This window comes from Odocoileus virginianus, chromosome 10, assembly GCF_023699985.2.
Source record: "Odocoileus virginianus isolate 20LAN1187 ecotype Illinois chromosome 10, Ovbor_1.2, whole genome shotgun sequence".
NCBI lineage: Eukaryota > Metazoa > Chordata > Mammalia > Artiodactyla > Cervidae > Odocoileus > Odocoileus virginianus.
This window is the reverse complement of record NC_069683.1, coordinates 12,288,955-12,315,737: the sequence shown is the minus strand read 5'-3', so window position 1 is coordinate 12,315,737 and position 26,783 is coordinate 12,288,955. Positions and strand designations below refer to the sequence as shown.

At 47.0% G+C, this 26,783-nt stretch overlaps 3 protein-coding genes across 6 annotated transcripts; 2 read left to right on the top strand and 1 right to left on the bottom strand.

Moving 5' to 3' along the window:
- The first annotated feature begins 10,669 nt into the window (after positions 1-10,669).
- On the top strand, positions 10,670-16,377 carry PTPMT1 (protein tyrosine phosphatase mitochondrial 1). Its single transcript, XM_020870758.2, has 4 exons — positions 10,670-11,186; positions 11,301-11,381; positions 13,860-14,051; positions 16,042-16,377. The coding sequence occupies exons 1-4, from the start codon at positions 11,013-11,015 to the stop codon at positions 16,198-16,200; spliced, it is 606 nt and encodes a 201-aa protein (XP_020726417.2). The 5' UTR covers positions 10,670-11,012; the 3' UTR covers positions 16,201-16,377.
- Positions 16,378-16,724: 347 nt separating this feature from the next.
- KBTBD4 (kelch repeat and BTB domain containing 4) lies at positions 16,725-21,688 on the bottom strand. 4 transcript variants are annotated; one of them, XM_020870694.2, is made up of 4 exons: positions 21,606-21,688; positions 20,073-20,693; positions 18,784-18,890; positions 16,725-18,336 (listed from the first exon to the last, which is right to left on the bottom strand). In XM_020870694.2, exons 1-4 carry the CDS (start codon positions 21,622-21,624, stop codon positions 17,476-17,478), a joined length of 1,608 nt encoding a protein of 535 aa, XP_020726353.2. In that variant the 5' UTR covers positions 21,625-21,688; the 3' UTR covers positions 16,725-17,475. The 4 variants fall into 4 exon arrangements, with proteins under 4 accessions (XP_020726353.2, XP_070329099.1, XP_020726369.2 ...); XM_070472998.1 differs by lacking the exon at positions 21,606-21,688 and adding an exon at positions 21,476-21,598; XM_020870710.2 differs by lacking the exon at positions 21,606-21,688 and adding an exon at positions 21,153-21,336.
- A 63-nt stretch (positions 21,689-21,751) lies between these two features.
- Positions 21,752-26,700, top strand: NDUFS3 (NADH:ubiquinone oxidoreductase core subunit S3). The gene is made up of 7 exons (XM_020870727.2): positions 21,752-21,836; positions 21,947-22,012; positions 23,348-23,445; positions 23,652-23,801; positions 24,920-25,045; positions 25,163-25,282; positions 26,450-26,700. Exons 1-7 carry the CDS (start codon positions 21,773-21,775, stop codon positions 26,615-26,617), a joined length of 792 nt encoding a protein of 263 aa, XP_020726386.1. The 5' UTR covers positions 21,752-21,772; the 3' UTR covers positions 26,618-26,700.
- The last annotated feature ends 83 nt before the right edge of the window (positions 26,701-26,783 follow it).

The following is a 26,783-nucleotide window of genomic DNA, read 5'->3' as shown; positions in this document are numbered from 1 at the left end:
CCAGGTGTTTCTTGACTTCCTACTTTTACATTCTAGTCCCCTATTATGAAAAGGACATCTTTTGGGGGTGTTAGTTCTAGAAGGTCTTGTAGGTCTTCATAGAACTGTTCAATGTCAGCTTCTTCAGCCTTACTGGTCAGGGCACAGACTTGGATTACCGTGATATGGGATGGTTTGCCTTGGAAATGAACAGAGATCATTCTGTCGTTTTTGAGATTGCATCCAAGTACTGCATTTTGGACTCTTTTGTTGACCATGATGACTACTCCATTTCTTCTAAGGGATTCCTGCCCACAGTAGTAGATATAATGGTCATCTGAGTTAAATTCACCCATTCCAGTCCATTTTAGTTTGCTGATTCCTAGAATGCCGATATTCACTCTTACCATCTCCTGTTTGACCACTTCCAATTTGCCTTGATTCATGGACCTAACATTCCAGGTTCCTGTGCAATATTGCTGTTTACAGCATCGGACCTTGCTTCTATCACCAGTCCCATCCACAACTGGGTGTTGTTTTTGCTTTGGCTCCTTCCCTTCATTCTTTCTGGAGTTATTTCTCCACTGATCTCCGGTAGCATACTGGGCACCTACAGACCTGGGGGTTCCTCTTTCAGTATCCTATCATTTTGCCTTCTCATACTGTTCATAGGGTTCTCAAGGCAAGAATACTGAAGTGGTTTGCCATTCCCTTCTCCAGTGGACCACGTTCTGTCAGACCTCTCCACCATGACCCGTCCATCTTGGGTGGCCCTACAAGGCATGGCTCATAGTTTCATTGAGTTAGACCAGGCTGTGGCCCATGTGATCAGATTGGTTAGTTTTCTGTGACTGTGGTTTTCAGTCTGTCTGCCCTCTGATGGAGAAGGATAAGAGGTTTATGGAAGCTTCCTGATGGGAGAGGGACTGAGGGGGAAACTGGGTCTTGTTCTGATGGGTGGGGCTATGCTCAGTAAATCTTTAATCCAATTTTCTGTTGATGGGTGTAGCTGTGTTCCCTCCCTGCTATTTACCTGGGGCCAAACTAGGGTGGAGGTAATGAGGATAATGGTGACCTCCTTCAAGAGGTCCCATGCACACACTGCCACACTCAGTGTCCCCGACCCTGCAGCAGGCCACTGCTGACCCACGCCTCCACTGGAGACTCCCAGACACCCACAGGCAAGTCCGGGGCAGTCGCCTATGGGATCACTGCTCTTTTCTCCTGGGTCCTGGTGCACAAGGTTCTATTGTGCTCTCCAAGAGTCTATTTCCCAGTCCTATGTACGTTCTGGCATCTCTATGGTGGGGTTAATGGCGACCTCCTCCAAGAAGGCCTATTCCATACGCAAGTGGGCTGCACCCAGAGCCCCTGTCCCTGCGGCAGACCACCGCTGACCCGGACCTCCGCAGGAGACGCTCGGACGGCGAGCTGCCTCAGTCCCTGTGTGAACAAGGTTGGTTTGAGCCCTCTGAGCGTCTCCGGTGGCGTCTCAGGTGGCTGTCTCTCCTTTCCTCAGCCAGGGCTCCTCTCTAGTCGAGCTGCACAGGCTGCTCGCTGCGGTGGCCGCTCTCGCGCAGCGCAGGCTCTAGGCGAGCAGGCTTAGCTGTTACCGCGCTCCGGCTCGGTCGCCCTGAGGCATGCGGAGTCTTCCCCGACCAGGGAGCAAACCATCCTCCCCCGCATTGGCAGGTGGATTTTTCGACCACTCTGCTACCAGGGAAGCCCCTTTCAAATCCTGTAATTTTAGTCATTCTGGGGCAAGTGGAGTGATATTTTCTTGTGGTTTAAATTTTTTTTCCCCTAATGGCTACATATATAATTCTTATTGACCATTTGGATACTTTTGTGTGTATGTGAATTGCCTATTCAATCCTTTTTCTCTCTTTTCTTTCTCTCTCTTTTTGTTCTTTCTTTTTTTTTTTTTTGGTTTGGAGGAGTTCTTTACATATTTTGAGTACAAGTTTCTTGTCAAATATATGGGCTTCCCAGGTGGCTCAGTGGTAAAGAATTGGCCTGTGATGCAGACACAGGAGACCTGGGTTCGATCTCTGGATTGGGAAGATCCCCAGGAGACAGGAATGGCAACCCACTCCAGTATTCTTGCCTGGAGAATCCCATGGATGGAGGAGCCTGGTGGGCTACAGTCCAGGGGGTCGGCGAGAAGTGTCGGACTCAACTGAAGCGACTTGGCATGCATACACACACACACACACACATGCATATATATATATATATATATATATATATATATATATATATATATGCACACACACACATATATATTTTTTCAGTAGGTGACTTGCCTTTTACTTTCCTAATGGTTTCTTTTGATGAACAGAAGTTTTTGATTTTAATGAGACCTTTTTCATTGGTCTTTATTTAATGACTGGTGATTTCTGTGTTCTGTTTGAGAAATTTTTGTTCACCCAGGTCATGAAAACTTTATCCTTTATTGTTTTCAGTCTCTCACACATATATTTTGATCCATTTCTAATTTTTGTGTAGAGTATGGGATCTATTCTTTTCTTTTTCTTCCATGCAGACATCCAGTTGATTTAGCACCATTTGAAAAGACCATCTTTTCCTTACTGAGATTTGCAGTGAAGACGTTTTTTTCCTGAACTTTCATATATTACTGGTAGGAATGAAAATTGATCCAACCACTTTGGAACTCTGTTTGACTATATCTACTAAAGTCAATGGGCTTCTCTTGTAGCTCAGCTGGTAAAAAATCCGCCTGTAGTGCGGGAGACCTGGGTTCGATCCCTGGGCTGGGAAGATCCCCTGGAGAAGGGAAAGGCTACCCACTCCAGTATTCTGGCCTGGAGAATTCCATGGACTGTGTGGTCCATGGGGTCGCAAGGAGTCGGACAGGACTGAGTGACTTTCACTAAACTCAAAGAGCTAAATGAGTTTATACCCCATGACATAGGCAGTTCTACTCCCAGTGCAAGTGAGTACTTATTCCCACCAAAAAGAAAGGTTTGTAGCACCTTTATTAATAATAGCCCAAACTGGAAGTGATAGATAAATGGAAAATAAATTATGGAATACACTTACAAGAGGCTACTTATATAGCAATGAAAAGGAACAAACCACAACTGTATGTAATAATATGGATGGACTGCACAGACATAAAATGGAGCAAAACAAATCATAAGAAAAGAGCATATATTGTATGAGTTTATTCAACTGAAATTTGAATATGGGCAAAAAAAAAAAAAGAAAAGTCAGAACAGAGGTTATCTTTGCTAGGGAGAAGGCATTGACTACTGATTGGAGGGAGCTCCAGGGAGTCTTCTAGAGTATTGGAATGTTTTATATCTTATTCTGGGTGGAGTTCACATGGGTGTGTAGATATGTAAAATTTATCAAGCCATACACTTAGAATTTGTGCCTGTTCCATGGCTAGGGAGAGTAACAACAAACAACCCCTTAGACAGGCCTGCAAAAAAACACGCAGTGCAAAGGCACAATACGAATAGTGACAAACATGAGATGTTCAAACTTAACTGACGAATAATTAAGGTATTCTAATTAAAACAATGTGTTTTTTTTTTTTTTACTGTCAGAATGGGAAACAAACTGAGTAATTTTTTTTAGAAAACTTCTTGGCCATATCGCACGCAGGGCATGTTGGAATCTTAGTTTCCAAACAAGGACCAAACCCAAATCCCCTGCTATAGAAACTCAGAGTCTTAACCGCTGGACTGCCAGGAAAGTCCTCTAAATTAAATAATTAAATTTAGAAGGTTGTTAAAATTGCGAAAAAAAACACAACAGGCACTCGATGTATACAGATATAGCGATGTTGGAAGAAAATTTAACAGTAGTTATTAAAATTAAAAATAGTCTCTCAGGCATCCCTGACGACTCAGTGGTAAAGAATCCCCTGCAGGGAAAACGGATTCAGTCCTTGATCCAGGAAGGTCCCACATGCCTCCAGACAAGTGAGCCCGGGCCACAACTACTGAGCCAGAGCCCTAGAGCCTGCAAGGAGCAGCAAGAGCCAGCACTGCAACGAGAAGCCTGAGCACCGCAACCAGAGAGCAGCCCCGCTTGCTGCCACTGGCGACGGCCCGCAAGCTGCAGCGGGGACCCAGCACAGCCGTCAGTGCAGCTCAGTCGCTCGGTTGTGTCTGACTCTTCTCCATCGCCAGCTCCCGGAACTGACTCAAACCCACGTCCATCGCGTCGGTGATGCCATCCAACCATCTCATCCTCTGTCGTCCTCTTCTCCTCCTGCCTTCAATCTTTTCCAGCATCAGGGTCTTGTCCAATGAGTCAGCTCTTTGCATCGGGCGGCCAAAGTATTGGAGTTTCAGCTTCAGCATCAGTCCTTCCAATGAATATTCAGGACTGATTTCCTTTGGGATTGACTGGTTGGATCTCCTTGCAGTCCAAGGGACTCTCAAGAGTCTTCTCCAACACCACAGCCATAAATATATGTAAAAAAAAAATTCAATATAGTTTTTTGCCCAAGCTAATTAAGGGCTGGGATTCACAATCCAAGGGATGAATGGATAAACAGAATGTGACCAGGCGCCTCTGTCCATGGGATTCTCCAGGCAAAAATACTGGAGTGGCTTGCTGTGCCCTCCTCCAGCGGATCCTCCTGACCCAAGGATCAAACCCGAACCTGTATTTCTTAAGGCTCCTGCATTGGCAGTCAGGCGCTTTACCACTAGTGCCATCTGTGAGGCCTGTGTGTGTGTGTGTGTGTGTGTGTGAATACTATTCAGCATTGAAAAGGAAGGCAATTTTGACACCTGCTGCAGCATAGATGAAACTGGAGGGCATTATACTAGGTGAAATAAGTCTGTCACAAAAGGACAAATGCTATTTGACTCTACTTCTATGATGTACCTAGAGTACTCAAGGTCACACACAGAGACAGAAACTACAGTGGTGATTACCAAGAGCTGAGGGGAGGGGGACATGGGGAGTTTGTTCATTGGGTGTGGAGTTTCAGTTTGGGAAGATGAGAGAAGTTCTGGAAATGGATGGTGGTGATGGTTTAACAACAATGTGAATATACTCAATGAACTGTATACTTAAAAATGGTTAAAATGGCATATTTTATAGTATGTATATTTGGTATAGTAAAAAGAAAAAAAAAGTTGGACTTTACATTGCAACTGAGTAATGCACATACATTAGGATAGGTTAAGCTGTTGTAACAATTAGACCTAAAATAAATAGCTGAAACAAATTAGAAATTTATTTCTCTCTCCCTTAACAGATGAGAGCAGATATTCCCAGTTAGTGGGAGGATGAAGATAAGTGGCTTTTACTCTAAGTAGTTCTTAGTGACCCAGATTAATGGGGACTCTGCCACCTATAACTGGTTCCTGGCATGATGATTCTAGCCATCATCACTGCTATTTCATCTCACATGAAGAGACAAGGGTATGGGAGAGATTTGTGGAGGATTTATGGACCAGATCCGCTGGTCCTCATCCTTGCATACATCACTGGTGCTCACATTCCATTGGAGTTAGAACCGAGTCCTATATCACTTCTCATTCTAAGGGATATTTGGCATATGACTGCTCAGACATTGGGAAAAAAAAGTGAATAAAGTATTTTGGGGACTTCCCTGGAGGTACAGTGGTTAAGACTCTGGGTTCCCAATGCAGTGGTATGGGTTAATCCCTGGTCAGCTGAGATCTCAAATGCTACACCGCTTGGCCAAAAAAAAAAAAAGAATTTTGGTGGACAGTTTCTAAAAAGGAAAAAAAAAAAAAAAATCCCTGGAGGAATATGCATATAAGAGTGGTTTTCTCTGGAGCTGAGATTGCAGCAGACATTTACTTTTTATACTATGTAATTTTGAAGTGCTTGCATTTTTTATAATAAGCATGTGTTACTATTATAATCAGAAACTAAAAAGCAAATCCAGGGTGGAGAGAATTAAAAAAAAAATATTTGACTACATAAAAGGTGAAACTACTTACTGATACATTCTTAATAAAAATGGAAACCAATCTAAATTTCCATCACAGGAGAATGGGGAGATAGATGATGGTATAATCATATAATGGATTATTAGTGAGCAGGAAAATTTAATGAATAATTCCTACACACAACAATGTGGTGGAATCTTTAATGAAAAAGTCATACAAGAATAAATAAATAAGAAAAAATCACACAAGATTATCTGCTGTATTTATCATTTTCATTAAGCCCACATTTATGTGGTAAAAACTGTATTTAAAAGTTTTATTTTGAAAACACTTTTTAAAAAGTAGCAAAGAGGGCATCATGAACCCCCAGAGAACATCATTTTGGGGCTTCCCTGGCGGCTCCGGGGTGAAGAATCCGCCTGCCAGTGCGGGAGACGTGTGTTCGATCCCTGGTCCAGAAGGACCCCAGGTGCCTAGAGGCAAGCAGGCCGGTGGGTCACACCTACTGAGCCTGTGCTCTGAAGCGAGGGAGCCGCAGCTGCTGAAGCCGCTCGGGCCCACGCCCTGCAACAGAAGCCCGCACAGCACGCCTGGAGAGGGGCACCCACTCGCCACAGCCAGAGAAAGCCCGGCAGCAGTGAAGACCCAGTACAGCCCAAAGTAAACGTAAGCTAATACAGTTAAAAAGAACATGACTCCGATTCAACAAGGATTCATATTTTGCCATATTTGTCTAATCCGTCTTTTTTTCTTGGTGCAGTATTTTGAGACAAATCCCACATTTGTCTATTTCTACTTAACTTTAGTAGGCATGTAGTCAATATATTTAGAGACATTTTCTTACATTGTAACAATACCATGATGACATCAACAAGTTAGCAGTCATTCTTTGGTATTATCTCAGTCCATAATTGATTGTCTCCTTATTTCAAAAAAATTACTTTTAATAAGCTGATTCGTTTGAATTATGATCTAAATGGTTCAAGTGTTTACTTCTGGTTGTCTTGCCTCTAGGACTCCTAATCTGAGGTAGCTCCTCTCTCATTCTTTTTTATTTTTTTAATTTTCATTGGAGAATAGTTGATTTACAAACTTATATTAGTTTCGGGTATACAGCAAAGTGAGTCAGTTATACTCCCCTCTCCCCCCCTTTTTTTTTCATGTTTTGACTTGTTGCAGAAACTGATTCAGTTGTCCCTGCCAAGTGTCCCAAATTCTGGATTTGTCTGTTGCTCGCCTGTGATGACCTTTCACATACCCTTCTATCACCTAGGGCTTCCCTGATAGCTCAGTTGGTCAAGAATCTGCCTGCAATGCTGGAGACCCTGGTTCAATTCCTGGGTCGGGAAGATCCCCTGGAGAAGGGATAGGCTACCCACTCCAGTACTCTTGCGCTTCACTTGTGGCTCAGCTGGTAAAGAATCTACCTGCAATTCGGGAGACCTGGGTTAGATCCCTGAGTTGGGAAGATCCCCTGGAGAAGAGAAAAGCTACCCACTCCAGTATTCTGGCCTGGAGAATTCCATGGACTGTGGAGACCATGGGGTTGGAGTCAAACACGACTGAGAGAATTTCACTTTCACTTTTCTATCACCTGTGTGTGTGTGTGTGTGTGTGTGTCTGTGTGTGTCTGTGTGTGTATTTGTGTGTGTGTGTCTGTGTGTGTGTGTCTGTGTATGTGTGTGTCTGTGTGTGTGTATGTGTGTGTGTGTGCGCGCGCGCTCAGTCGTGTCTGAATCTTTGCGATCCTAAGGACTATAGCCTGCCAGGCTCCTCTGTCTATGGAATTTTCCAGGCAAGAACACTAGAGTGGGTCACCATTACCTACTCGGGGAGATCTTTCCGATCCTGGGATCAAAGGAGAGTCTTTTGTGTCTCCTGCATTGTAGGCAGATTCTTCACCACTGTGCAACCTGGGAAGGCCTTATCACCTACATCTCCTCTAAATAAACTTTGTCCTAGAGGCCTGGTAAAAGTCAGGCTTGACTTTTTTGAGGTTGGTACTGTGAGTGTCACACTGCATGACATCTGGAAATGTGATGTTCGGGTAGGTTGTTCTGATTTCAGCAATGCGGAGATTTATCTGTGGTTCAGGTAAATCAGCCTGATCCCTCCATGGTAAAGTTTCCTATTGTCACCTTATCTAATGCTTTTATACATTTGTGACCATTGACAGTATCAATTATTTCACTAGAAATTGCAAAATGCTGTCTTTCTAATCCTATCTTTCCTTCCACATTTATTGGCTGAAATGCACAATCCTGAGTTTCTAATTTCATTATTCCTTCCATATGTATTTACAGGAAGTCTGCTGCAAATAACTTTCCCTCACCAACTGGAGGTATTTGGTTACCCCAAAATACAGTTTATACAGGAAAGGCAAGAGAAGAGAGAAATCTTCATTAATATTGTCCACTGACATATCCTAAGTGTTGGTATGTTGTCTGGAATATATAGGACACTCAATAAATATTTTCTAATTGAATGGGAATCCATATATTGGAATACGATGTGCCTCTGAAAAGAATGAAGAAAATGTACATCTATCTGTATTGACATAATACTTATAAATAATGTTGAGTGTAAAAAGTGGGAGATAGAAAAATAGGTATAGGATGAGTCAATTTTTATAAAATATATATATTCTCAATGTAGCAAAAATAGGATTAGTGGATGAATGTGATAAAACAAACAATAAAATGCTAATTGTTGAGTTTGGATAGTGATTATATGAATTTTCCCTGTTGAATCTATTTAGTTTTTTGTTATGAAAAGGTTCATTGCAAAATGTTAGAAAAAGATATGTGTGTAAAAATCTGTATTTCTGAAGGGTGGGTTTGGGGATAAGGATGAAACTTTATATAGAGCAAAACTTTTAAACTATCTTTTGACATAGTAATTCCGCTTTTAGGAACCTATCCTAATATAGTAATTCTAAATATTAAAAAAAGTAGAAAAATTTTTCACGTTGAAAATATTTTATAATAAAATGTGGAAATATCTTGAATAATAATAGAATGATCACATTATGGTACAGTAATTAGGTTCGTTATAAATGATAAAAATAATGTAGTAAATTGAAAGTACTTATGGGGACTTCCGTAGTGGTCCAGTGCTTAAGACTCCGGGCTTCCACTGCAGTGAGACATGGGCTCCATCTCTGGCCAAGAAAATAAGATCCTACACACCCCATGGCAGCAGCCAAAACAAACAAATGAACAAAGAAACATGGTGATACAAAATTTTACCAAAATGACACCAATGATTTTTTAAATGGTGTACATAAATCACATAGCATTATTATATGACTCCAAAATTCCATGCTTGGATAGGTATCCAAAAAAATGAGAACATAAGTCTACAGAAAAACTTGTATATCGAAACAGAAAGTAAATTAATAGTACCAAGACCTGGTCGGGTGAGGGAAAACAGGGAGTGATTATTCTAATGGGTATAGGGTTTCTTTGGGGGATGATGAAAGTATTCTAAAATTGATTGTGGGGATGGTTGTACAATTCTGCAAATATACCAAAAGCCATTGAACTGTACACTTTAAATGAATAAATTGTATGGTATGTGAATTATATCTCAATAAAACTTATAAAAAATGTTAATGGTAGCACATGGAAAAGAAAGTTGGAAGGAAAAAATGTGTTTGAGGAGGTAGGATTATGGGTGATTAAATTCTACTTTCCTGTATGTTCCAGTTGTTATTCATATGTGTCATTTGTACAAGGAGATAAGCTGTTTTAAAAAGCACAAGATGTAGAGAAGGAAATGGCAACCCACTCCAGTATTCTTGCCTGGAGAATGCCATGGAAAGAGGAGCCTGGTGGGCTACAGTCCCCGGGTCGAAAAGAGTGGGGCAGGACTGAGCGAGAAAAAAAAAGCACAAGATGTACTTTTCAGAGTGCTATTTTACTATAAATAATCAGTGTGACAACTATTCCTCTTGCTTATTTGCAGGTTGTGGGTTTTATGTTTATCATATTTTTTAACCCTCTATTTATTTAATTTTTGGTCTAGCCTATGCAAGGCTGTGGGATCTTATTTCCCTGACAGGGATGGAACTGGTGCTCCCTGCACTGGGGGAGCACAGAGTCTTAACCACTAGATCGCCAGAAAAGTCCCTATGATAATATTTTTAATATTAATATATTTTCATAAATAGAACAGATATCACATATCTATTTTTCATTTGAAAAGACCCTGATGCTGGGAAAGATTGAAGGCAGGAGGAGAAGGGGACGACAGAGGATGAGATGGCTGGATGGCATCACCGACTCGATGGACATGAGTTTGAGTGGACTCCAGGAGTTGGTGACGGACAGGGAGGCCTGGTGTGCTGCAGTCCATGGGGCCACAAAGAGTCGGACACGACTGAGTGACTGAACTCAACTGATACCTATTTTTCACTATGTATATGTATACACACACACACATACTTACTGCAGTTTAGTTAGGAGGCGGGAGCCAGGAGTTCAGGCAGATGTGGGGATGGGGAGGGAAGGGCCGGACGAACCCAGGTCCCCTATCTGTCCAGGATCTGGCCCTTCTCCTTACTATCCCTTCGGCTCTCGACTCCCCTTGGCAGAGAGCCTTTTCCCGGTCCTGTCCCGCCCTCCGGTGGGGTCACCGTCCCCTCGCTCTGGCCGGTGGTTGGCGAAGGTGCCCCAGGCTCACTGGCCGGGGTCACAGTTCCACCCGCAGGGGTCAGGCGCCCCCCACCCCCGGAGTCACAGCCCCTCCCTCGGGAGGCGGGGGCTCAGTAGCCACAGGCCGGGGTCACAGTTCCCCACACGCGGTAGACTCACAATCTCGGGCCCACGGGACGGGCCCTCCCTCGGCCCGGGGCCCCCTTTCCCACCCGGGAAGCCCGGGTCCCTCCCCCCGGCGGCCGGCGGCTCCTCCTCCCGAGCCACGGTGTGGGTCCCCGGGGGCCCCGGCGGTCCCGACGAGTCCCCGGGGGCCGGGCCCGAGGTCACGACGCTCGAGAGGCCCGCGCCGGCCGCGTCCTCGCTGGCGGCCGCGGACGCCTCGCCGTCCCCCTGGCCCTGCCCGCGGCCGCCCGCCTCCTGCCCGGCGGTGGGCGGGTCGCCGCTGCGCCGCGCCGGCTGGGCCAGGATGGCGGCCGGCACGTTGCTGGAGGCCGGCCTGGCCCGGGTGCTCTACTACCCGACGCTGCTCTACACGGTGTTCCGCGGGAAGATGCCCGGCCGGGCGCACCGCGACTGGTACCACCGCATTGACTCCACCGTGCTGCTGGGCGCGCTGCCGCTGCGGAGCATGACGCGCCGGGTGAGCAGGGCCGGGCGGGGCCGGGCCGGGCCGCGGCGGGGCCTGCGCGCCTGGCGAGCGCCGCCCGGGCCTCGGCCGCCCGCCCCTGTCTGAGCCACCTCTTTGCCTCGGCAGCTGGTCCAGGACGAGAACGTGCGCGGGGTGATCACCATGAACGAGGAGTATGAGACGAGGTTCCTGTGCAACTCCTCCAAGGTGAGGCCTCGGGGCCCGGCGCCCCGCCCGCCACTCTATACCCACTCCGCGGTCTGGGCGAGCCGGAGGAGGCTGGGGGGAGGCTGTGCTGTAGGTGACCTTGCCCCAGACTGGGGCGTCCCAGGCTTTCTTTTTTTTTGCCTCGGAGGAGCTGGTCCTGCAGCTGGACGGGATGGAAACTAATTTGTCATTTAGAAATTGATGTGAAAGGTATTTCACAGTAGAGTTGCCCAACTTCGATTACTCCTTGTGCACACGTGTATTCTCCGTTTTGGTAACTCACATCAGCACCCAGAACTGAAAGGCAACGTTTCTTTTTCGGCTGCGCCTCGCAGCCTGTGGGGTATTAATTCCTCAATCAGGGATCAAACTTAAGACCCCTGCAGTTGGAAGGGCAGCGTCCTAACCACTGGACCGTGAGGGAAGCCCTGAGAGGCAACTTTTCTCTGGCTTGCTTTCATTCATTCAACACTTCATGAGCACCAAGGATGGATCAGACACTGTTAAGATCTTCAAGACGAAGGCCCTATAAACTGTAAAAAGGAAAGCTACCCCCAATCCCTGATAACTGTATCATAAAACTCTTTGTAAAAACTGCATAGAATTCATTTGGTTTTGATTTAAGAGAATTTCAAAATATGTTAGAGGTGATAGTGGAACTCCAAAGCATGGTCTTTTAAATGAAGTTCAAGCCTAAAACCTAGTTTTCATTAGATGTGAGTGGTTTTTTTGTGGAACTCTTCATGATGGTTATTAGGTGTTGTCCTGTCTTTATACTGTTTGACTTCTATTAGCACTGCACAATTATCTTCCCTGTTTACTGTACTGATAGAGCCTAATGAACATGCAGTTATTTCAAACCATAGATTTTTTTTTTTAAATCTAAAAAAATAATTGTGACTCACATTTAAAATCTATTGATCAAAAAAAAAAATCTATTGGTCAGTGATGGCATAGATTTTTAAAGAATAGATAGCAGTTCCTTGGATTTCCCACAGAACTTTGCCACAGAACCTCAGGAGTTATTAGCCAAAATGTGTTATTGGCCTCAGTGTGGTCAGTCTTGTGGAGCAAGCCACAGAAAGTGCTTGGTCTCTGGGTGTGAGGCATCTAGACCTGCTATCTTATCTCACTAGCCTAGAGAAAAGACATCTCCAAGGCAATGGTTCTGATATTTTAATATGGCTAAGCATTATCTAGCAGTAGTGGTGTTAGTCACTCAGTCATGCCCAACTCTTTGCAATCCCGTGGACTATAGCCCACCGGGCTCCTCTGTCCATGGAATTCTCCAGGCCAGACTGGTGTGGTTTGCCGTTCCCTTCTCTGGGGGATTTTCCTGACTGGGGGGATTGAACCCCGGTATCCTGCATTGCCACCTGATGCGGAGAACTGACTCACTGGAAAAGATCCTGATGCTGGGAAAGATTGAAGGTGGGAGGAGAAGGGGACGACAGAGGATGAGGTGGTTGGATGGCATCACCGACTCTATGGACATAAGTTTGAGCAAGCTCTGGGAGTTGGTGATGGACAGGGAAGCCTGGCGTACTACAGTCCATGGGGTCACAAACAGTCGGACACGACTGAATGACTGAACTGAACTGACTGACTCCTGTATTGCAGCAGATTCATTACCGTCTGAACCCCAGGGAAGCCCCAGGGAAGCATTATCTGACAGTCTGTTAAGACAACACATTCCTAGGTACAACCCCCCAGAGATTCTGACTCAGGAACTGTAAATTACGGCCCAAGAATTTGAATATATAGCAGGCTTCCCAAGTGTTTGATGTAATTGATGTGTAAACACACGCTGCCAGATTTTGCTGTTTTTGGTTAATTTCGTGAACTGTATAACATATTGACCTTCATTCAGAGTCTCTGATTTGCTAAACAGATTAATAACAAGAAGTCTACCTGAAGTCTTAAGGCAAAAGAAAAAAAAAAGTTGCCCAGTTTGCCAGAGGCCTTATTTCTTCGGTTGGTTCTTTTCTTCCTTCTAGGCAATAATATTGCACTAACAAAAGTAGGTGCGTTGTTTTAATTTTAAAATAACTCTTATTTTCTACCACATACTCCTCTCCAAAAAAGTGGTAGAAAAGAGAAGACTTCTGGGCAGAGAAATAGAAGGGCTTGCAAAACGTAGTAGTCGAACCCTGCAGCTGGCTCACTGCACAAGTGCCACGGTCATGCAAAAAACTGTTACGCAGCTTTCGTAGATGAATTTTATACAGTTCGTATTGTCACTAAAGATTCAAATACTAAGAACACTTTAAATCTTGGACATAATTCTAACTCAGAAGCATTGTTGTTGTTTGATGAAAGACCATGTAAGACATTTCTGAAAGAAGTTTCTTTGCAGGCAAACAGTATACCAGATATATTCCCTTTCTTGTTGCTTTGCTGCCTCGTGGGAGTCCCTCTTCCTACCGCTCACATCGGCGTTTTTCATTCTCTTTCCTGTGCCGATGGACCTGGCCCCAGGAGTGGAGGCGAGAGGGAGTGGAGCAGCTGTGGCTCAGCACGGTAGACATGACAGGAGTCCCCACCCTGTCCAACCTCCAGAAGGGAGTCCAGTTTGCTCTCAAGTACCAGGCGCTAGGCCAGTCTGTCTACGTGCACTGTAAGGCCGGGCGTTCCAGGAGCGCCACCATGGTGGCCGCGTATCTGATTCAGGTAGGAAGGGGCCTTCTGGACTGGTCCCCGCCCCCCCCCCCGCCCTTGTTGCTAAAAGCAATCTGATTTTTATTTTTTTTATTATTTTTAAATTTTTATCTTGTGGTTGCACTGGGTCCTTGCTGCTGCCTGCAGGCTTTCTCTAGTTGCTGTGAGCGGGGACTGCTCCTCATTGAGGTGCACACGTTTCTCACTGTGGCGGCTTCTTTCTTTTTTTTTGGGGGGGGGGTATAATCACTCTAATTTTTTTTTTTGGGGGGGGGTATAAGTGGCGGCTTCTTTCTTATTGCAGAGTGCAGGCGCTGTGCCCTGTAGGCTGTGCTTGGGCTGCACAGCTGGCGCTAGTGGTAAAGAACCCAGCTGCCAAAGCAGGAGACATTAAGAGACCTGGGTTTGATCCCTGGGTTGGGAAGATCCCATGGAGAATGGAATGGCAACCCACTCCAGTATTCTTGCCTGGAGAACCCCATGGTCTGACCCCAGGTCAGAGGAGCCTGGCGCGCTACAGTCCATGGGGTCGCAGAGTCAGACACGACTGAAGCAACTTAGCATGCATGCACAGGCACTAGGGCTCCTGGGCTCTAGAGTGCAGGCTCAGTAGTTATGGCTCTTGGGCTTAGTTGCTCTGCATCACGTGGAATCTTCCCGAACGAGGGATCAAACCCATGTCCCCAGCACTGTCAGGTGGATTCTTAACCACTGTACCACCAAGGAAGTCCCTCTTTTTACTCTGATTTTGGCTGTGCTGGGTCTGCATTGTAGCTCGTGAGCTTCTCTTGTTGCGGGGTGGGCTTAGTTGCCCTGCAGCACGTAGGATCTTAGTTCCCCAACTGAGAGTGTGTCCACGCTGCCTACATTGGAAGGTGGATTCTTTGCCACCGGGCCACCAGGGAGTGGACTGGTCCCCTGTACAGCAGATCTCCAATCTCCTGATGGACCTGGCTAGAAGGAGCTGCGTTCCCAATTTTAGGCCGTTGGGAGGTGGAAAACACGTGAAATTTGCTGACAGGCTGACCTCTGGCTTTGCCACCTGCCACCTGGGTGACCTTAGGCAAAAGTGGGTTACCCTCTCCAATGCTCAATTTCCTCAAACTAAATGTGTTACAAAACTCAAATAAGAACTATGTCAAACACTGACCTAGAGCAGGCACTCAAAAAATGGAATTGCCAAGGACGTTAATACAAGCAAAAGGCTAGAAACATTTGTTATAAATGGCACGTCAGGAAATATAGTGCTGTAGATAACAGTGCTGATCATAGCTCTAGAAACAGTGGCTCCAACAGAATTTTGCCTATCAATTTGTTAGGATTGGTGGCAGGGATGCTTTTAAAGATAAATGGCCTGGCCTTGTGTTACTGTGGCCTGGTGAATATATGATTTAACAATACTAAAGTTTTGGTCATTAGGAGTATGTTTTGCTGGAAACTGGGGTGTCAGGAAATATTTTGGGCCAAGTGGGAATTGAACCAGCAGACTAAAAACCGAATTTCTTGGTTGAGTTCTAAACAAATAAGCATCTTGAGGGCACGAAGATAGCCCTCCTCGTCAAATTTTAAAAGTACTTAAAAAAAAAAAATAAAGTACTTTTTTCTAGCCATGGTGACAAGTTATGACATCAATTGTGTACTCTTCCCAGGAAACTCTTGTAACCAACAGCCTAGCTCAGAGAGGGTATCTGGTAGGCCTAGGCCTGTGTGAATTTAGGACCTCAGCTTCCTGTGTTCAACCTATTTCCAGGGTTTGGCAGAATAAGAATTAGGTAGAAAGACTGACTTGCATCCCCCTCAACCCACCAGCCTGCTGCACAGAATTATGGGACTGGCTGACTGAGGGGGCTACAGTGTTCTCCCACTTAGAACATGTGGGTCATGGTTTTTGTTGTTGTTTTTTTTAAAGAAATACTGAGAGCCCTTAAGCACCGGTTATCAGGTCAAGGACCCCTTAATACCTGCTCCTTCCTTTCTCTGACTTCCCAACCCTGCCCTTCAGGTGTACCACTGGACTCCAGAGGAGGCCATAAGAGCCATCACCAAGATCCGGTCCCACATCTACATCAGACCTGGCCAGCTGGAAGTTCTCAAAGAGTTCCACAAGGTGACCACTGCAGGGGTGGCCAAGAACGAGACTCATCACACGTCACCGACGTGACGCACGTGGGCTAGGAAGAACGCAAAACAACGCTGCTTCCTACAGAATGAGAATGTTTAACAGGACCAAAGGGGCTGAAGCCCAGACTTGACATAATAGAAATGTGCTAAGTGATGGTTAGTTTTGCTCCCTTTGTCTTGTTTCATTTTCCTGAAATAACACTGTTGTGTGGCTAGATTTAGTGTGGCTTCTATTCATGGGGCATGGGGAAATGGGATCGGGCTGAGGGCTTATAAGATCAAAGAAACCTGTTATGCACCTGATGTTGTGCCTAATATTTAGCCCCGTAACTCAAAGACGTTGAACACTAGGAGAAGGGGAGAGAAGTATCCAGCCCCGGTTCTTCCCCACTGTTGAAATCCTAATCCACTGGCCTTACATGGCTGTCCTCGTGTTTGGAGCAGTCATCCTGTCTGTAGCCAAGGACGCGTGGGACTCGATCAGTACTGCGACTTAGAGATGTGTGGGTATGTAGTCAGTCCTCCTGAGGAAGTCACCCCTTTAGAATTCAACACACACACATATCCCTTCAAAAACTTTTATTTGTATGAACAGTTCCTAGCTCTTGATTTATCTTAGAGCTTTTAAAAGAGTAGAGACCTAATATATTTGAGTTTGAAAAAAGTTTCTGCTATTAACCAGAAATAATCTTTTCTACTTCTTTCTGGCTTACTCCTTGGAATAAGCCAAAAATAAAACCAAAGTGTAAATTTTCTGATGGAGAGATGAAAAATAATAGACGGCACATCCTGAATTCTAGGGTAGACTCTTGCTGGTGAAGGACACCTTCAGTTTAGTCCATTTTTTCCAAGCAACACCTGAAGGAGAACTATAACACCTAATTCTTTGTGGGAGAATGACCAACGAGCCACTTTGCAGGCTACAGAAAAAAAGGGAGGCTGGGCATCTTTCCTTCTGTCCTGGGATCAGGGGTGCTCCTATTTAACATTCATTAGGTAGAGAGGGGAGGCTGTGCCTAGGGGTGGAGAAGAGGCTGGCTCTAAGGGATCTGTAGTGAGCGAGGCTCAAGATTACAAGGGGATGGCGAGCAGACTGGCTGACTCTCAGTTCTAGCAGCCAGCTGAGGAGCAGCAGTCTAAAAAGCCCCAGACAGACACTCATTTAGGAGTTCAAGGAAGGGCTGAGGCTGCCTTTCTAACATGGATCAAAAAGTAACATAATACCCGAGTGGGGGGCCTCCGGGGATTCTGAGTTCGGATGGGGAGGTGCAGGAGGGAGGGCAGGCAAATGCCAGCTGCTCCTGCCCCAACAGCCTTAGGCCAACACGAACTGCAAATTGGTCAGCAGCACCTTAACGCCTCTGGTGACAGTTACAGCCGAGGTGGCAGGGTCAAGCTTGTAGGTGCTGGCATCCCCCTTTTTATACCGGTCCCGGAACACATAGATGCTCCCGTTACAGCTGGCGATCTTCCAGAGGGATGGGGCAGAGCTCCAGGCCTCGGGAAGGCAAAGCCGGGTGAAGCTGTCTAGCAGGGGATTGTAGCACACCAGGGAGTCCCCTTCGGCCACGATGAACACCAGGTCCTTATGCACAGCCGCGTGCATGCGGCCCGCGAAGGGCAGCACGTAGGGCTTCACGTGGCACTTGTCTGTCTCTGTGTCAAAGCACTGGATGAGTCGGGATGGTTTGGTAAAGAAGTCCAGGTCATTCTCCTCCCCCCCCAGTAAGTAGATGATCCCGTTGAGGTTGGCACCAGCGGCCCCTGACACAGCCACCTCTAGCTGGGTTGTCTCAGTCCAGACGTTATCACCCACCCGATAATAGATTACTGCATTGGAGAGGGTATCCTGCAGTGTCTTGCCACCCAGGGAATATATGGCATCTTTCCCAGGCACAGACACCAGGGTGTGCTGGAGTCGGTCTCGGGGCAGAGGCGCACACCACTCCCAGTCCACGGTGGCATTGTTGCACTTCCACATGCGCCGGGGGATGGACCCTCCCACCACGTACAAGTCTCCGCCATGCTTGCAAGCTGCTGTGATCTGGTGGCACAAGCTGTTTTGGCCACTTACACTGATGGAGTCATCTTCCGCACAGTGTAAGGACACAGCCAACGAGTGGGTACGAGATGACTCTTTCCCGATCAGGTAAATGTGTACATTCTCCCCAATTTCCTATTGGCGAAATTAAAGTTATAAATGGTATCTACCAGCTCGAGGTTAAAGGCGCAGCTGAGACGCGTATTCGGATGGTCCCGGGCCACACCCTCGGGTCTCGCTCTGACCTGTTCCCTTCCAGTTACTGTGGTGTGTCACCCTGACTCTCCTCTGATCACTGTCTTTCAGGCACCTTATGTTGGGACAGAAAACCTGTTACACTCATCTTTCCAGCTTTTTTTATAACTATGATGAGTTGGTGCTTTGGTCATTAATGCAATGATGAAAGTAGTTCTCTCAAGGAGCTTTGGAGGGAGCCGGAGGTTGCTGGCTTCTAGGCTCACATATGTAACCTCCACCCCAGCTCTTATCAACTTTAAGCCAGAGACTCAAAGAGGCCAAGCTGATAGACGGCTGGAATGCAGGGAGAGTATGGTGTCCCAACCCTAAAGAAATCTGCCTTACCTTCAAGCTAGTCCTGAGTGACTCTGAAAAAGCCTCTCTTTCTTCTTTATTAAAATTGATCCAGGCTTCTATGGCCTCTGTTGGGTTCTGGGAACATGGAACTCCATCTGCAAGAGTCAGAGGAAAGGTATGGTCAATGGCAGTCTGAGGATCCACAAGGGAAATTTAAAGCCAGTGGCTTTAAAAATGTGAATCTCTTTGTTAGACTGTCACCATGTATGTATGTATGTGTGTGTATGGGAAATTAACCTAAAATTGCCCTGCTTTTTGTCTTAATCAAAATGGATGACTTGATATTCTCCTATTTGCCATGGAAGCAATCTACTAGGCTACAATGCTCACACTTGAAGTACAGTTATACCTCACCTGCAGGGTTAGGATTGTTACCTAAAAGTTGGCCAGTCACTTGAGAAGCTTCTTATTTAGGTGTCTGACTCTTTGCAACCCTATGGACTGTAGCCCGCCAGGCTCCTCTGTCCATGGGATTTTTCAGGCAAGAATACTGGAATGGGTTGCCATTTCATACTTCAGGGGATCTTCCCAACCCATGGATCAAATCAATGTCTCTTCTGTCTCCTGCATTGGTAGGTGGGTTTTTTTTTTTTAAAAACCCTGAGAAGCCCCTATCTTTTTTTTTTCTTTTTTTTTCCATTTATTTTTATTAGTCGGAGGCTAATTACTTTACATCATTGCAGCGGTTTTTGTCATACATTGAAATGAATTAGCCATGGATTTACATGTATTCCCCATCCCGGTCCCCCCTCCCACCTCCCTCTCCACCCGATTCCTCTGGGTCTTCCCAGCGCACCAGGCCCGAGCACTTGTCTCATGCACCCAACCTGGGCTGGTGATCTGTTTCACCCTAGATAATATACATGTTTCAATGCTGCCCCTAACTATCTTGACTCACTGTCAATTTACTCAGGTAACCAGTCCCACAAATACATGCAAAGTATAGAATGGATAAGAACATTAATGTACAAGAGAGGTTAGAATATAAATGCAGGTAGCTCCTCACTACCTTTTGTGGCTAAGTGCAGACTTTTTTTTTTTTAATTAGATATTTGAATATAATGTAAAAATGCTGCTTTAGTTTCCTAATCTCTTCCTCTGGAAGGGACTCTGTCTCTAACATGAACTACTAAATGTCAACTCAATCTCTCTCAGAAGGTATCTAAGTAAATTCTTATCAAGAATAATAACGTAAACTAACGCCAGGAGCCTGAGGGTCCCCTGTCTCACTGAACACCCGTGCGGCTGGGTATGACGTCCCCCCTCCCTCTGCTTACCGGAGATGATGTCAGTGAGTAGGTGGTGCGGCAAGTGAAGAAATTCCTCTGTGCTCTGCAGCTGGGCCAGGTGGGCCTTGGCACAGTGCTTGGCAGCGGTGTACAGCTCAGGATCGCTGTGTCGATCCGCCAGCCACATCACCTGAAGGCAGGTGCCCACCTGCACTGTGCGGGCCAGAAACCGAGAACATTCCTCAAAGAGAGATGTCAGCTGATACATGTCTGACACCTCATAAATCTCCTGCAGCTCCTCAGCTCGGAGCTTCACCGTGCCGTGGTAGATATAATCCACCAGGAGCTGGAAGACAGACTCGCTGACATCCTGCAGCACAATCACCCGGTTGTGGGCCTCCTTCAGGTTGGAAGTGAACATGGACCGGAAGAAGCAGCTCTGAGCCGAGAGGACCAGTCGGTGGAGCTGAAACTCCCGGCCTTCCACGGAGATGGTGACATCAGCAAAGAGCTCTTCCTCCAAACACAGTTTCATGATGCCCTGAGCCACACGGCCGGAGTGTGACCTATCTTTGAAAGTGTAGTTCACAAAGTAGTTCTCGTCCATGGATGCTCCAGGTTCCTCTGGTGATTCCATGGTGGCAGCCAACTTCTCTCTCTGCCAGCTGTCTGTAAAAGAACACCACCTTGAGTAACTTAAGGAAGCCACGGTCTATGAATCTATAACTATCCAATTCAGGGAGAGAGAAGGGAAAAGTGAGGAGGGCATGGTCGACCCAGATTAGCCTTAGTCCTGGCCCTGCTAATGACAACTCTGATGATCTCCCTGAACCAAAGCTGGGCTCATTCTCTCACAGTGACATCACATACCTAATAAAATCAAGATTTCCTACGCCAGGTATTTCCCTGAGAAAACACGGAAAACTCCTTTTCCATGATGTAACAAAAGGCTTGGTATTTAGGTCAACATAGAGATCAAAGGACTGGAGGAGGCCTGTGACTTTAAAAAGCCCAACCAAATAACCCCTGGACGTAAAGCTTGTGAGGTTCCGGGCAGCAGAATCCGACAAGACGACCCCTAACGTCCTTGTAGCCAGGTTCCTCTTCCCTGGCGCAGGGAATCCAGACCTTACAATATGCGATTCAGCCTGGGACATCTCTCAGCTCCCCATCTGCTCTTTTCTGAGCCTCTCCCTGGCACTTCCCTGCTCGCCCTAATGACTCCCCAAAGCTTCGTCCCAGAACGCGAGACGGAGCACGATCCGTCTCCGGCAAGGGGCCAGAGGCGGCCCATCGCCACGTGCAGTGTCCCCGCTCCACCTGGAGTCGCCCGGGAAACGGTCGCCAGGGAAACCGTCCTTCTCTTCCCCTCCCCCTAGCCTGGCCCGCCGGCCCTCAGCAAAAGCTTAGCTCAGGGAGCGAGGGAGGGGTGTGGAATGTGGAACCCAGACCTCTCGTCCCTTCTTCTCCTCTCATCCGACTGGCTCTTTAGGATCCTTGCCTTCTCTCCAGCCTCTGTCACACCAAGCTAGGGCCACATTCGCCTCACGGTCTCCCCACCTGCGGGCTTCGCTTTCTCACCTGCCTTCCCTCCTTTCATTCCGAAGCCCGGGACCCGGAACCTCTGCTTCTGGCCCTGCGTCCGCCCGGAAGAAGGTCTGGTGCACACTTCCGCTTCCGGTCCGTGCCCTTGGGAGCTCCGTGTCCTAGGGGCCTGGCCTCGGCTGCCTGGTGTACATCCGGGAAATATGGCGGCGGCGGCGGCTCGGGGCTGTTGGCAGAGGCTCGTGGGGTCCGCGGCGCTGGCCAGAGGTGACCAATGGGCAGCTGGCTGAAGCCCGGGGCGGGAGCGGCGACGCGCCCAGCGCAGGGAGTCCCTGAGACCTCATCCTGCGCTTCGGTGTCTCTGTCTTCCCATGCAGTGGCCGGAAGACCCTCGGTGCTGTTGTTACCGGTGAGGCGGGAAAGCGCTGCGGCCGACACGCGCCGTGAGTATGTGCGAGCCCGGCGCTTCTCGGGACTGCAGGCGGGGCCGCGCTCATTCCCTTTGTCAGATGTTTGCCCTTGTCCTGGCCTGTCCTTCTCTGCGTCCTCCCGGCAAGCCTCTGCTTGTCCTTGGAGAGCTGACTGCAAGGGTCCTCCTTGTGTGACACCCTTGTCTCTTGGGGCCTGTTACGGTCCTGTTGCCGCTTGTCCATTTCTGTCTCTCTGTCTCTGATTAAACTGTAAGCTTTTTAAAGTGAGAAGCATAAACTCTGGGCCTCTGAGCCCTATTATAATAGTAGCTCACGTTAATTGAGTGCTTATTGTATGCACGTCACTTTGCTAAGCGATTAATGAATGATCATAGTTCTCACAACAGTCTTAGGAGGTAGATAGTATTATGCTCTTCTACAGTAGAGTAGGAAACAGTTCAGAGAGGTTGACCAGGATCACAGCACTAGTAAGTGATAAAGCAGGCCTGCCTGCTGCCAAAGGCGGAGAAAAAAATTACTCTGCAGCCTACGATTTGTAGTTGCTCTCGTGATTCAGTGTTGCACGAATGAGTGTATGAAGATAAGTTCCAGTCAACATAAGCCAACCGGGAGTCAGGAGACCTGACATTTCCCCCTTTCTGGGCCTCGGTTTCCTGGTCTGTGCCAAAAAAAAAAAAAAAGTTTCAACTATATAATCTGTGAGGACTCTTCAGCCCTGAATTTCTTAGTGAGAACTTGCTATGAGCCAGATGTTAAGGAGATACAGAGAATCATAAACATTCTAGTTCTCACACTTAAAGAGCTCCTGGTATGGTAAGAGAACTGAGACCTATGCTGCTTTAGCAGAATTGCAGGCATTGAAAAGGAAGAACCAAAAAAAAAAAAAAGAAAAGGAAGTGGAGAAGGAAATGGCAACCCACTCCAGTATTCTTGCCTGGAAAAGTCCATGGACAGAGGAGCCTGGCATGCTGCAGTCTATGGGGTTACGTGACTGAGCATGTGTGCACAAGGGTGGAGGGAGATGGGCTGGTAGCAATAAACTGGTAGAACTTAAAAAAAAAAAAAGAAAAGGAAGAACCATGGAGTAGTTTCGAGAAGAAGCAAACACCCCAGCTGCAGTAATAGGTGAGTCTCTGTGGATCGTGTCGGTAGCATTTTCCCAACGTTTTCATCACTTCCTGTTACGTGGAAGAGGAACTTTCTATCTTCACCTTTCTCAGGGTTCTACAGGGAGTCCTGATTGGGGAACAGCATGCCTCACAAGCTCAAGAGACTAAGCAGGGCTCAGTCTGCAGGGCTGACTGCTGCCTTCTACTTTCCTTTTCAAAATATGCCTTCTCCTTTCAGCCACTGTCAGACCGAGGAATGATGTGGCCCACAAGCAGCTCTCAGCTTTTGGAGAGTATGTGGCTGAAATCCTGCCCAAGTATGTCCAGCAAGTTCAGGTAATATTCACTACTGGTGTTTGGATTCGGATCAAGAAAGAGCCATGTTCTCAGGGCATGTGGGAGTGGGCGGCCTGGAATCAAAGCACAGACTCCTCCATCCCAACTTAGCCTTCTTTCTCTGCCTTAAACCAGGAGATTCCAGCTGAAGTTGCCTGCTCCGTCTGTAGCTTTGTTCCCTCTCCCCTCCTGTTCTGTGTTGGCAGGTGTCCTGCTTCAATGAGTTAGAGATCTGTATCCATCCTGATGGGGTCATCCCAGTGCTGACCTTCCTCAGGGATCACAGCAACGCACAGTTCAGATCCTTGGCTGACCTGACGGCGGTGGACGTCCCCACCCGGCAGAATCGTTTTGAGGTCAGTCAGGAGATTTGAGGTTCGTAGTGTGAAGGAGGGAAAGGGGACAGAACGGTTTCAGGGTGACAGCTGCCTCTGGGAGCCGTAGCCGCCTTAGTTTCAGTTCAGGTCAAACAAATACAACACAGCAGTTAAGGCGGGGTCTCTGAATCAGGCAGACCTTGAGTTTCAGTTGTAGCTTTGCCATTAATAAGCGGTGTGACTTCAAACATTTTGTTTGGTCTTTCTGAGCTTTAGTTTTTCTGATGTGCAAAATAAGTATTTTAAATAAGTGTGAAACCATCCTACCTCACGGGGTGGCTGTGAGTATTCATTGAGATGGTTCAGGTAGATTGCTAGTACACAGTGACGTCTCAGTACATTTGGCTGTTGTTACTTACTCGTCACCTACTTTTTTTGCCAGATCCTGGGATCGAGAGAGAAGTAACACCCAATACCTGCCCTCCAGAAGTGCCCCACACTCTAGTGAGGAAGGACACATAGAACAGTTTACTGTTGGAGAAGGAAACGGCACCCCACTCCAGTGTTCTTGCCTGGGAAATCCCATGACAGAGCAGCCTGGGGAGCTGCAGTCTATGGGGTTGCAAGAGTCAGACACAACTTAGCAACTAAACCACCACCACAGAGTAGATGCAGTGACTGTTACTTACACTCCAGAAAAGCCTATGGAAACAAGAGATTCAACATACTGATGTATTTTTTAAAAAGTTTACTGTAATAACATAATTCATGGGATGTTGTAGAACACAGGAGGGGCACTTAGCCCAGTCTGAAGGCTTTTATGAAGGGAGAGAGTTTGTGCTGCCTCTTGATGGCTAATTAGGAGACCAGGTATTAGTCCCGTGGGGGGTGGGGTGGCGGGAGGAGGAGGAGTTGGGAGACATCCAGTAGTGTGAGCGAAGATAAGCATGCCGACAGGCTGAGCTGTAGTGTGGCTTAGGCATTTGCAGGTAGTTGTGAGTAGTGGAGCAGCTTGAGGTTTTGAGCTTCAGGACAGAAGGCAGGTTCACAGGGTGGAACTTTATCCCCTCATTATTATGGTCCCACTCAAGGACTTCTGTCCCAGACCCCTAAGCCTGTGGTCATCTTGGTCCTCTGGCTGCCTCCATTCTCCCTAGATTGTTTACAACCTGCTGTCTCTGCGCTTCAACTCGCGGATCCGTGTGAAGACCTATACCGATGAGCTAACGCCCATTGAGTCTTCTGTGTCTGTGTACAAGGCAGCCAACTGGTATGAGAGGGAGGTGAGTTACTGGACATGGTGGACCCTGCACCTAGGCCAGAGTTGCAAAACTGACTGGGTTCAGTGGATGCAGTGTAGCCCCTCACCCCTGTGATGGCCAGTTGCTTCCTTTTTCTAGATCTGGGACATGTTTGGAGTCTTCTTTGCTAACCACCCTGATCTAAGAAGAATCCTAACAGACTATGGCTTTGAGGGACATCCTTTCCGGAAAGACTTCCCACTGTCTGGCTATGTTGAGGTAGGAGTCTTGGAAGTAGGGAGTGGGCTTGAGAGGGAGGGACGGGTAGGGATGTTGGGCAGGAATTATGGCCAGTGGATTGTGGTGGCTTAAGAGCATCAATACTGCATTCTATCCAAGCTCCACTCTGACAGTTTTCTTATCTGCAAAACGGGAACAAGAGTAGTACTTAACAGTAGTAGATTTGCAGTAAACTAATTGGTGTATGTTTAAAACTGGTGTATTGTAAATGCTCAACTGCTGTCACCCCTTATTTTAATGGTTTTAATGGTCATTTTAATGACTGAGGCAGATTTGAGGACAGTTTGTCACCAAGATCTGAAAGTGGAATATCTTTTTACCCTGCTCTGGCTCTCTTGAGAAGGCAAGACACTAAATGTCCAGCCCTTGAATTTCAGTGCTTTACTCACCACTGCTATTAACCATTGGAGGTTATTAGCAAGAAGGTGATTTATTGTATATATACATAGATGGTTTTGTAGCAAAGTAACTTTTTAGAAATGTTGAGATAGTGGCAATCGAGCCCTTTCTCTTTAGTATCCAGATGCTTCTGTTTTCTTAATATTTAGCATGGTCCCATTTGCAGCAGCTGATTGTCCTCACCTTATCCAGTGGATTTCCCAGTAACAAGAAAAGTCATGCCAAGTTTACTGCCTTGCATCTTGACAGTGATAATGCCAAGGCCACAGGGCCTTAACTTGAGTGCTTGTCAGCTTCGATTTATTCTTTTCAGCCACTGACTTGCTCCCTCATCCTGGTTAAATGCTTACCATCAACTTAAAGGGTGTGTGGAGGGAATTCCCTGGCAGTCCAGTGGCTAGGATTCCATGCTTTCACTGCCATGGGCCTGGGTTCGATCCCTGGTCGGAGAACGAAGGTCCCACCAAAAGGTCTATGTGGGTAGGTGGGCAAGGTCTCTTCTGGTGGAAGAGGAGCTCAGAGCGCAGGATGTGGGGGTGATGGCAGAGCTTGAGGTAGAGGCCATTTGAGACGGTGGTTGGGTTGTGACCTGGTGGGTAACGCAGATGAGGCTGGAGCCTTACAAGAGGCTGGGACAGCAGTCAAGGACAGAGGAGTAAAGGGGCTGCAGGAGGCTTTGGGAAAGTGGGCCTTTCGCGGCTGTAACAGGCGTTCCTCAATGCTCAAGCCTGCCTATTTCTTCTCCAGTTACGCTATGACGATGAGGTGAAGCGGGTGGTGGCCGAGCCGGTGGAGTTGGCTCAGGAGTTCCGCAAGTTTGATCTGAACAGCCCGTGGGAGACTTTCCCTGCCTATCGCCAGCCCCCTGAGAGTCTCAAGCTTGAAGCCGGAGACAAGAAACCTGAAACCAAGTAGTTTCAGGGCAAGCATGTGTATCCTAGAAAGCACCTTATCTGTAATTGAGTGTCCCTGTAAATAAAATCCTACTAGACTCACCACTTTCTGCGTGCTTCCCATAAGTAGAAGTGAAGCTTGGACTCAGGAGGAGGGAGGTGCAGGCAGGGCTTTTGCTGACCCCCTG

Excerpts from the sequence above, each read along its gene's own strand:
- NDUFS3 (XM_020870727.2), top strand. The coding sequence starts at position 21,773 with ATGGCGGCGGCGGCGGCTCGGGGCTGTTGGCAGAGGCTCGTGGGGTCC. Across the intron at positions 21,837-21,946 it reads GTCCGCGGCGCTGGCCAGAG|TGGCCGGAAGACCCTCGGTG; the intron begins GTGACCAATGGG and ends CTTCCCATGCAG. Across the intron at positions 23,446-23,651 it reads AGTATGTCCAGCAAGTTCAG|GTGTCCTGCTTCAATGAGTT; the intron begins GTAATATTCACT and ends CTGTGTTGGCAG.
- PTPMT1 (XM_020870758.2), top strand. The coding sequence starts at position 11,013 with ATGGCGGCCGGCACGTTGCTGGAGGCCGGCCTGGCCCGGGTGCTCTAC. Across the intron at positions 11,187-11,300 it reads TGCGGAGCATGACGCGCCGG|CTGGTCCAGGACGAGAACGT; the intron begins GTGAGCAGGGCC and ends TTGCCTCGGCAG. Across the intron at positions 14,052-16,041 it reads TGGCCGCGTATCTGATTCAG|GTGTACCACTGGACTCCAGA; the intron begins GTAGGAAGGGGC and ends CCTGCCCTTCAG.
- KBTBD4 (XM_070472998.1), bottom strand. The coding sequence starts at position 21,500 with ATGAGAGGAGAAGAAGGGACGAGAG. Across the intron at positions 20,694-21,475 it reads AGGAGAAGAAGGGACGAGAG|ACAGCTGGCAGAGAGAGAAG; the intron begins GTCTGGGTTCCA and ends GTTCTTTTACAG. Across the intron at positions 18,337-18,783 it reads CACTCAGGACTAGCTTGAAG|GAAATTGGGGAGAATGTACA; the intron begins GTAAGGCAGATT and ends TTTCGCCAATAG.